Raw genomic sequence first — 10,867 nt, forward strand, 5'->3', positions numbered from 1 at the left:
CAGCCAGGACAGCCAGATGCAAGTGATCAAACACGCCCGGAGATGCATGTGGGAGAACAACGGGCACTCTTGTTAATTTACGAAGGCTTGCACGCGCGCCAACATCGTCACAGGCGTACAAAGTGGTACGGTTTAGGCAGAAAAAAAAGAGTCTGTCTACCCATATCCAGGTGTTTTGCCCCCAACCCAAGCCCGGTTTTTTTGGTAGGAACTGTTCATCTTCTAGCTCCAGCCGCTGTCACTGTTCATATTCTACCTTCAGCCAACTGCCGCAGCCCGCCGCCCTTGGTATAGTTCATCTTCTTCCTTGGCACAAATCACAGATCATAAGTTACAAATCACAGATCACAAGTTACAATTCACATATTACAAGGAACAATTTTTTCTATGAAAGAACAAACACAAAATTTAGGGGAGAGGCTCGCCGGAACCGTCACCGCCGCCGTCGTCTCCGGTCGGCACAGATCACCGGAACCCGCTGCTGCCGCCGTCGTAGGGGAGGGAGGAAGGAGCCGCGGGCAAGAGGGTCGCCGAATCAGATGGCTCCACCGCGTCCCCCGCCGTGGATCCGATGAACAGAAAATCGGGCGCCGATCTAAACAAAAACACACGGGTATAATATAACATTTCTGGAAAAAGAAACTATAATGGTAGTTAGTAGTGTCTCATAACTTAACTATATCAATCGTGTACTATCTCAGTCCCAAAAGAATATCATTCTAAACTTAAATTAAATCAATTATTAAATTTCAATAGATTTATAGAGCATATTAACTTTTTTTTTATCCAAGTATGTTCATTGTGACAACGTATTTCATGATTGATGTAATGGTACTTATTACACATTACAGATATTGATGTTTTTTTTATATTTGATTAAACTTAAGATTAACACATCGAAAAGAAAGAACGACATTTTTTAAACGAAGAAAGTATACTGCTTTAGAACACAAGATTTTCACGAAAATCACACAAATTTTTCCTACAGAAATCGCTTTATTAAATTTTAGAGAAATATAGAAAAATACAGGTCTAGATCATAATTCTATTCTCACGTGGTGGACCTAATTAGGCTGATCGTGTTTCTCACCTTTCTTCAGAAATGATCCAGACCCCTCATCCCCCACTGCACTCTAATCTCTATCCCCTCAGCAATGGCCACCGTGACGCCCCTAACCGCCTCCCTGCTCCGCGTCCGCGGCCACCTCTTCCACCGCCGCCGCGGCCGCCTCCACGCCAAGCAGCACCCGCGTCCCCAGCGCCGCCTAACACGCACCGCGGGGCTACACTGTGCGCCGGAGCCGGACGGTGGCGGCGCCGAGGTCTCGGCCCCTCCCGCTTCTGCAGCCGTCGAGGAGCAAGCGCCGCAAGAGCGGCCGGAGGACTTCATGCTCCTCGCTGCCAACCGCAGCGACTTCAACGAGATCATCATGGTCATCGACTCGCCCGCCGCGCGGTACCTCGTCCTCGACCACAACAGTACGTATGGGTGGTTATTAACTGCCTACAGCTATTCAGTTTGACAGTAGATTGGTTTGCTGATCAGTCGGAGCTCAGTGTTTGGTTGTGTCGTGCAGGGAATATCCACAGCATTCTCCCCAAGACAACTGTTTGGACCAACTCGTACTGGGTATGCACACTTGACACTTGCTTAATTACTTATCTAAAACGATTTGAAAATTTTAAGACCCGAGACTTGGACAACCATTCACTAATAGAATACTGTACCGTTTTGTACATTACTCACCAATCTTTTCAAGCCCCTTATAGGCAATAGTAGTTTGATACTTGATAATGTGTTTATCTTTAGCCATTCGACACTAAGCACTTGATCAGAACAATACTAATATGTTGATTCTCCTGTCTTGTAGTATCATCAATCGTATATAAGTTAAGACTGGCGAGCAATTTCTTGGTTCATGTCAAAACTAGTGAGGGGTTTCTCAGTGAACGAACTTATATGTTTTAGTAACTCTTTGGCTTGCGTTCCTTTTCTTTCTTAGAATCATTGTTTTACATTAATTATATATAATCTGCTTTTGCCTTTTCTTAATGCAGGATGAGTTTGTGAGCCTGCCAGCTATTGTTCCACGGGGTCCTGTTGCACTTCTAGGTTTGGTAAATCACTTCATGAGGATAATTACAACCTATTTTTCCTGTCAGTCATAGTTCATATTTTTTTTCCAGCAAAACTACTGTACATTAGGCAAAATCCTAGCATGCTCATGGGGAATGGGGGATGGGATGTTTTCTGTCTTCTTCTGAGAATGATTTACCATTTTTTTTATTTTTTAGGGCATATGATTTACCATTTATAACCAGACTTTACATGAGTAAACTACATTCTCTAAGCTCAATAAGCGATTTCTTTAGGGAAAAACCATACCTACTTATTTTCATACTCTGCTCTTCACTCCTGTGAATAGTCTGTGCCTAATGACTGTTTCATTTCCCTGTTTCTTTCAGGGTGCTGGGACCGCAACACATCTAATGCTAAAGTTCTGGCCTTGGTTACAACTTATTGGCTGGGAGATCGATCCTATGGTGACAACTCTTCTCATTAGTCACTTTTGTTCTGTTTTCTTATTGATTACACTGCTTAAGTTTTTGATAATTTTACCAATTTCAACCATGTGAACGCTATGTTATCGATTTGTCAGTTGTCACAAGAACATTAGTAATCTATCCTTGGTTATGCTCAACTTATCTTGCAGCCTTATCTATTGTGCTTCATGCACATGCTTTTCATGTACCCAATTTTCATATTGGAAAAGCTGATTGTGTGTCATGACAGATAATTGAATTGCCAAGGGATTATTTTGGTATGTCTGATTTAGAGAAGGCCACAGAATCAGGTGGTTCACTTTCGGTGCACATTGGTGATGCACTTTCTCCATCAGCTACAGTTGAAGGAGGATTTGCTGGTGAATAACTAACCTGATGTGAATGGAATATATATCTTGCACTTGTACCACCTTACTCTTTGAGTACATAATTTGATTTATCTGTGGTTAAATTGAACTGCTATTCATCCTGCAGGAATTGTTGTAGATTTGTTTTGTGATGGAAAGGTCATACCTCAGCTACAAGAAGTAAATATCCTTTTCCATCTCTGTTACTTCTTTTATTTTTGTTCTGTATCCAGTGATGGTTAGCATATCGTACCTTTGAGAATTATTTTCAATCCTATAACGTGTAAACAAAATTAAGTTATATAATGGAGTTATGAATCACTTATAAGAATATATAGCTTGTCATGTGGGGCCACGCCTATACAAGGAAACGGCGCGCCCGGGATGGCCGCAGAGCCACTGAGGATCTGGGCGCGGTCACCATGCAGGCAGGCGCTCCAGCTGAGGATATGGCGTGATCACCCAGCATGCAGGTCAGGAAGAAATGGCAAGTAGCTAGAAGGAAATAATAGCCGATCAAGGCCTTAGAATTAGGAGCAATTAGCTCCAATTTATAGTGCCAAATGGCCTATATATGAGAATCATAAGGATGAATAAGAATCAAGCAAGAATTATTACCTAATCTCTCTTCTTCTTCCTCCAAACCGACTGGAGCTGAGGGGCAAAACCTCGCCCAGCTACCACGGGTCGCGGTTATGAACTCCGTAGCCGGGGTCCTGCTAGTCTCGAACCTGACGTCCTTGACAACCTGGTATCACGATCCAGACCTTCCTCGCCTAGCCGATCATCCTCGCCTCCGCCGCTGCTCCGAGCTTCTTCTGCCCCGCCCACCCCTCACCAAGCTGCTGTCATGGGAGACCGGGAGGCCGCCCTCCAGGCTACTCTAGACGCCCTGGCCGCCACCCTCAAGTCTCTGCAGGCATCAGTCAATGCCAACTCTCAGGCGATCCAACACCTGAACGCTGCCCAGCCGACGTCGTCTTGCTCTACCGGCGCCCGCACCGCGTCTTGCTCTGCCGGCGCTGCCCGTGAACACCTCGACCGCCCCAGCCAGTCACCGTGGAGGGCCGGCCAGTCAAGCGCCTCACCCAGGCCGAGCAGGAGGAACGCCGTCGCTTGGGCCTCAGCTACAATTGCGACGAGAAGTTCGGCCGGGGGCACAACCGGGTCTGCAAGCGCCTTTTCTTGCTGGAAGGCGTTGTGGAGGACGAAGAGGACGTTGAAGAGGGCGCCACCGAGACGAGCCCCCACTTCTCGCTCCACGCCATCGCCGGCATCCACTTCAGCGACACGATGCAGATCCAGGTCGCGCTGGGCGACATGTCCCTCATCGCCCTTCTCGACTCTGGATCGACCCACAATTTCATCTCCGAGGCAGCCGCACAGCGCACAGGACTTCCTCTGCAGCACTGTCCTAATCTGACGGCCACGGTGGCCAACGGCGAGCGCGTCTCCTGCCTGGGCGTCATCCACCAGGCCGCGCTCACCATCAGCGGCGACACCTTCGCCGCAGACCTGTTTGTCATGCCTCTCACCGGCTACGACGTGGTCCTCGGCACGCAGTGGCTCGCGTCGCTGGGGCCGATCCTCTGGGATTTCAGCGCGCGGACGATGACATTCAAGCGGAATGCGCGTGACGTCTGCTGGCACGGGATGGCAGGTCCTGCCGCGGCTGGCCTCCGTGCAACGACTGCCAGCGCCACCCTGTTGGACGAGCTCCTCGACTCCTCTGACGTCTTCGCCAAGCCCCACGGGCTGCCTCTTCCTCGCAGCCGAGACCACAACATCATCCTCCTTCCAGGACCGCAGCCCGTGGCGGTCCGCCCCTACCGGTACCCGGCGACGCACAAGGACGAGCTGGGGCGGCAATGCAGCGCCATGCTGGACCAGGGGCTCATACGCCGGAGCTCCTCGGCCTTCTCTTCCCCGGTCCTCCTCGTCAAGAAGGCTGACGGGTCGTGGCGTTTCTGCGTCGATTACCGCGCCTTGAACGCGATCACCGTCAAGGATGCTTTTCCCATCCCGGTGGTTGATGAGTTGCTGGACGAACTCCACGGCGCCAAGTTCTTCACCAAGCTGGACCTTCGCTCGGGCTACCACCAGGTCCGCATGTGCCCGCCGACATCGCCAAGACGGCGTTCCGCACACACGACAGGTTGTACGAGTTTCTGGTGATGTCGTTCGGGCTGTGCAACGCTCCAGCCACGTTCCAAGCACTGATGAACGACGTCCTGCGTCCTTTCCTTCGCTGGTTTGTGCTCGTGTTTTTTGATGACATCCTCATCTACAACTCATCTTGGGCGGATCATCTCCAGCACCTCCATGCCGTCCTCACCGTGCTGCAGCAGCACCGGCTCTTCGTCAAGCGTTCTAAGTGCGCTTTTGGGGTCGCCTCCATCTCCTACCTGGGGCACGTCATCACTGAGGCCGGCGTCGCCATGGATCCAGCCAAGGTGCAGGCGGTCCAGGACTGGCCCCAGCCCCACTCGGCGCGTGCAGTACGGGGCTTCCTTGGCTTGGCGGGGTACTACTGCAAGTTCGTCCACGACTATGGCACCATTGCGGCTCCCCTCACGGCGCTGTTAAATAAGGAAGGGTTCCGCTGGACCCCCGACGCCACCGCGGCATTCCAGGCCCTCAAAGCCGCGGTCACCTCGGCTCCGGTTTTGTCCCTGCCGGACTTCTACAAGCTGTTCGTTGTCGAGTGCGATGCGTCAACCCACGGGTTCGGGGCAGTGCTCATCCAGGAGAAACACCCGATCGCCTACTTCAGCCGGCCCGTCGCGCCGCGACACCGTTCCCTCGCCGCCTACGAACGGGAACTGATCGGCCTCGTCCACGCCATCCGTCATTGGCGTCCGTATCTCTTGGGACGCCGCTTCTTGGTGCGCACGAGCCACTACAGCCTCAAATTTCTCCTCGACCAGCGCGTCGCGACGATCCCACAGCATCATTGGGTCGGCAAGCTCCTCGGGTTCGACTTCACCGTTGAGTACAAGCCCGGCGCTACGAACACAGTGGCCGACGCCCTCTCGCGCCGCGACACTGAAGAGGCCACTGTCCTCGCCATCTCCGCGCATCGGTTCGACTACATCGAGCACCTCCGCCAGGCTCAGGACACCGATCCGGCCCTCGTCGCCATCAGGGACGAGATCACTGCAGGCACCCGGGCGGCGCCGTGGTCCCTCATCGACGACATGGTGGCCTATGATTCCCGCCTCTACGTTTCGCCGACATCCCCACTACTGCCGGAAATCATGACCGTCGTGCACGAGGACGGCCACGAGGGTGTGCAGCGCACCGTGCAACGCCTCCTCCGCGACTTCCACTTCCCCAACATGCGCCGCATGGTCCAGGACTACGTCCGAGCTTGCTCCACCTGCCAACGCTACAAATCGGAACATCTTCATCCGGTTGGCCTGCTCATGCCGTTGCCGGTCCCGAAGGCGGTCTGGACCGACATCGGTCTGGACTTCGTGGAGGCGCTGCCGCGCGTCGGGGGGAAATCTGTCATACCGACAGTGGTGGATCGTTTCAGCAAGTATTGCCACTTCATTCCCCTGGCTCACCCGTATTCTGCAGAGTCCGTGGCCCAGGCTTTCTTCACCGACATTGTTCGACTCCACGACATGCCTCAGTCGATGGTGTCCGACCGCGACCCTGTGTTCACTTCCAAGTTCCGGAGGGAGTTGATGCGCCTCATGGGCGCCAAGCTACACATGACAACGACTTTTCATCCGCAATCGGATGGCCAGACGGAGGCAGCCAACCGCGTCATTGTCATGTACCTATGCTGCTTCACCGGCGACTGGCCCCGTCAGTGGCATCGCTGGCTGCCGTGGGCGGGATACATCTACAAGACGGCCTATCAAACTTCGCTCCGTGACATGCCGTTCCGGGTGGTCTTCGGCCGAGACCCGCCTACCATTCAGTCCTATGAGCCGGACGAGACTCGTGTCGCTGCCGTCGCCAAGAGCATGGCAGACCGCGACGAGTTTCTGGAGGACGTCCGCTACCGGCTTGAACAAGCCCAGGCGGTACAGAAGGTGCACTATGACAAGCTGCACCGGCAGGTCTCCTACGCGGTGGGCGACTGGGTTCTACTCCGTCTACGCCATCGCCCGGCCGCCTCACTGCCCTAGGCGACCACAGGGAAGCTGAAGCCCCGCTTCTTCGGGCCGTACCGCGTCCCCGAGCTCATCAATGAGGTTGCCGTGCGCCTCGCCTTGCCTCCGCACACTAGGCTGCACGACGTCTTCCACATCGGCCTCCTCAAGAAGTTCATCGGTGATCCGCCAGCTACACCGCCACCTCTCCCGGTCATCCACAACGGCGCCACTGTTCCGGAGCCCGAACGGGCAGTGCGCATCCGCCTGGCTCGCGGCGTTCGACAGGTGCTCATCCAATGGAAGAGCGAAACCACGGCCTCTGCAACCTGGGAAGATGTGGACTCCTTCCTCCTCAAGTACCCTGCGTTCCAGCTCGAGGACGAGCTGCTAGTCAAGGGGGGCAGAGATGTCATGTGGGGCTACGCCTATACAAGGAAACGGCACGCCCGGGATGGCCGCAGAGCCACTGAGGATCTGGGCGCGGTCACCATGCAGGCAGGCGCGCCAGTTGAGGATATGGCGTGATCACTCAACATGCAGGTCAGGAAGAAATGGCAAGTAGCTAGAAGGAAATAATAGCCGATCAAGGCCTTAGAATTAGGAGCAATTAGCTCCAATTTGTAGTGCCAAATGGCCTATATATGAGAATCATCAGGATGAATAAGAATCAAGCAAGAATTATTACCTAATCTCTCTTCTTCTTCCTCCAAACCGACTGGAGCTGAGGGGCAAAACCTCGCCCAGCTACCACGGGTCGCGGCTACGAACTCCGTAGCCGGGTCCTGCTAGTCTCGGACCTGACGTCCTTGATATGGCTCTTTTCTGAACTAGATGCCTGGATGATTGTTTTATGGAGCTTCATTTATTCTACCATTGTTTATTGTGTGCTAGTTTTATTTCAATATTGATACAGGCTGAAACATGGTTGCAAATTGCAAAAAAGCTAATGCCAGATGGTCGAATCATGGTAAATTGTGGTGGAGGAGACACTGAAGAATCTCTTTCATCGTCTTGGGTTCAAAATCCTACAGTTAAAGCACTCTGTTCCGCATTTCCTGGGCAGGTATGATACCATTCATCAGCCATACACGTATTCACACTTCAATTGCTAAAGCCACTTATTTTCAACTGCTAGTTTGCTACTAGTTGGTGATAAAATAATCTTTAACCAGTAATTTCTAAACTATGCATTAGTTTTGTGCTTGTTGTTTTGTGCGCTTATCACCTTTTCTCTACACCTCTGTACTGTTATCATTTTTCCTCTGCATTAAATATAATGCACCTTTATTATCATCAGTGATGTATTATTAAATTTTATGGGTAACCATGTGATTTTTAGGAATCCGCTTTTGTTAAAATGCAAAAAACCTGTACTTCATGTGGTAGCCTACCATGAACTTTGCTAAACTGTAAAGATATAGAAGCAGCATTCTAAACTCTTGTAGAATAAGGAAATTTTTAGCATTGGATGCCAGTTTCTCGAGATCTGTTTAAACCAGTTATCTTATGAGCAATTGAGCACTATTGTGCCATTAGTTGGCTCTAGATTGTTTTGCTAAAATGAAATGGTGTTGAATTGCAGCTTTGCTGGAAGAGACTATCGGAGAAAGAGAGTGTAAACTATGTTGCCCTGACGGGACCTCTTCCAGACCTGGACGAGTGGTCTGCCTCGGTTCCTAGTGAGCTAAGCACGAAGGTGAAACAATGGGTGCCATGCGATCTTGCGTGATGGAAGGGCATTTTCTTTTCTTCTAGTTGCACCTAATTTGCCTTAGCAACTTCTCCATGACCTCTGCGGCCTTCTCCAATCTCCATGCCCCTTCAATTTCTGGTGAGTAAGCTCAACCGTCTGCGGGTGCCATCCACAGTGCTTTATTTCCGGATCTACTGGCGGGCTATGCAGCCATCCGGCGCACTGGAAAGTCTCGTCGCACGTCTCGTTTTACTTAAAGGTGTGTTTGTGGCATCATCTGCATCGGAGGCAGTATTGACCCCAGATGTTCATGGAATGGAATAGGTAAACATTGAGTTTTGTTACTGACCCTTGAGTGCAAGTACAACACAGGTAGCCAAATGGCAAACAGTCTCCCTAGTTGTTGAGAGAATCTGAACCTTGATAGTAGCTTAAACCAACTCCTATTCTTTTCTTTAGAGAGAGAGAGGAGAGAGCATGTAAAAGACAGAATTTTGCAGTTCATACCGCAGAACATATTTTGTATCCAGGACATCAAGAAACGGTGGTTTTGTGCCCAGCACATTCCACTCGTTGATTTAGCCGTGTGGACACTACATAGTTGTGGATTTTGTGTGCAACACACTGATCTGTTAAATTAAGTTTTCAAGTCTTGTAGAAGAGAGGACCCTGAATAAAAAGGCCAAAATGCCCTTGGATAAAACGGCCAAGCTCAGTGTCACATGCCTGTGCAGCAACTTGAGCTATTGCGTGGGCAGCGCTGTGCCGTCGTTGGCATCCTCGCCGTCGTCATTACCGCGCGTGTGGAATGCAAAGTGACCGGGGATAACGACCATGCCAACACCGCCGCCTGGTGGTGGACAAGCACAAGCTGCTCCAGCGCGTTCCTTGCCGTCACGGCCTTGCTCCAGAGCGCTATGTTCATGGACTTGGCCATCTTGCTTTACTCCGTGCTGCTCCAGTGCAAGCAGGCCCGCTTCATCTGCTGGCTTGTGAGTCATGGCGTTGCTTCCGTTCTCCAGAACCATGCCCCGTTGAGGAGGCTGATAATGACATGACTAGATCAGGCTGACGAACGGTACGGTAAGAATGTAGCAACAACTGACTCCAACCACAGAATGAAGCAAGGGCAAATTAGTCCACTTAGCATGCCCTCGTTCCCTGTCAGGTCTAAAAGGCTCTGTTAACGCCGGCGGTGTGTGCTGCGCCAAAACGTAGTTTTGAGAGTGTCCAAGTAACAAAAACGATTGCGATGTGCTCTGCACAAAACAGCACTTTAGCAATGTCCCGTAGACAAAAGGTCCTTTTGTTTTTGGTCATATGCTGCTGCTAGCCCACATGCATACCTTTGTGGCGCCGCAAAGTGACAAATTCATTTATGTGAACAGCTGTCCAGTAGCATTCACTGACAATGACTGTTCGTTTAGCACCCAACACTGATGGCGTCCTCTGAATGCATGCTAGGTGTGCTTTGGACACCATACATAAATTGTATTGAAAGTTCATCAGGTAAGTTTACAGTTGCAGGGTTAACATCTTTCTGATGTCACGTTGCTGTCGTCCTACTCCTACCTGCATATATATAAGGCTATCTCCAACAATAACATAAAAAATACAAGACCCATTCGGCTTTTGGGTAGCGCTATAGGCAAAAGATTCAATATCTATTCGGCATCTTCTCCAATAACAAGATTCAAAAGAGAATCTTTTCTGCAAATGGGTTTCTAGGAAAGAGGATGTCCATATTTGGGTTGTGTCTCTCAGACAACTCAAAATAGATCTCCCGTATAGGTACTCTATTGGAGACTGATTTTGGGTCTCTTATTACCCATTTTAGGGTTGGGTGCTCCTCGTTGGAGACAGTCTAACTAAAGAAAATGTAAGATAGTGTCACTACATCCGCCACGGTGCTTCTGACCCAACACTCGCCATTTCTGCCTCAAGCGCAAGCTCTGCCATCACCTCGGTCTTGCTGGCCTGCATCCCCGGGTGGCGTTTGGATGGTAGGAGGGATAGGGTAAGGGTTATGGACTAGGAAATATAGAGCTGGTTATGGACCGGGAAATAAAGGTTGGAAGGCAAATCCTTTGTTTGGATGAGATTGGGTATGTGTTTGGGTTTAGAAGTGAGACCCACGCCTTCTCTATTAAAAA

At 50.7% G+C, this 10,867-nt stretch overlaps 1 protein-coding gene across 2 annotated transcripts; it reads left to right on the top strand.

Annotated features, from left to right (window-relative positions):
- Nucleotides 1-1,115: 1,115 nt before the first annotated feature.
- Nucleotides 1,116-9,900, top strand: LOC136535763 (uncharacterized). 2 transcript variants are annotated; one of them, XM_066528158.1, is made up of 8 exons: nucleotides 1,116-1,479; nucleotides 1,578-1,630; nucleotides 2,059-2,118; nucleotides 2,467-2,544; nucleotides 2,795-2,924; nucleotides 3,040-3,092; nucleotides 7,965-8,084; nucleotides 8,604-9,900. In XM_066528158.1, exons 1-8 carry the CDS (start codon nucleotides 1,155-1,157, stop codon nucleotides 8,748-8,750), a joined length of 966 nt encoding a protein of 321 aa, XP_066384255.1. In that variant the 5' UTR covers nucleotides 1,116-1,154; the 3' UTR covers nucleotides 8,751-9,900. The 2 variants fall into 2 exon arrangements, with proteins under 2 accessions (XP_066384255.1, XP_066384254.1); XM_066528157.1 differs by having other exon boundaries at nucleotides 7,935-8,084; nucleotides 8,604-9,898.
- The last annotated feature ends 967 nt before the right edge of the window (nucleotides 9,901-10,867 follow it).

Source organism: Miscanthus floridulus, chromosome 2, assembly GCF_019320115.1.
Source record: "Miscanthus floridulus cultivar M001 chromosome 2, ASM1932011v1, whole genome shotgun sequence".
NCBI classification, from domain to species: Eukaryota; Viridiplantae; Streptophyta; class Magnoliopsida; order Poales; family Poaceae; genus Miscanthus; species Miscanthus floridulus.

Bases quoted from the DNA above. Each gene is read 5' to 3' on its own strand.
- LOC136535763 (XM_066528157.1), top strand. From the start codon at position 1,155: ATGGCCACCGTGACGCCCCTAACCGCCTCCCTGCTCCGCGTCCGCGGC. The intron at 1,480-1,577 runs GTACGTATGGGT...TGTGTCGTGCAG, and splicing joins CCTCGTCCTCGACCACAACA to GGAATATCCACAGCATTCTC. The intron at 8,085-8,603 runs GTATGATACCAT...GTTGAATTGCAG, and splicing joins GTTCCGCATTTCCTGGGCAG to CTTTGCTGGAAGAGACTATC.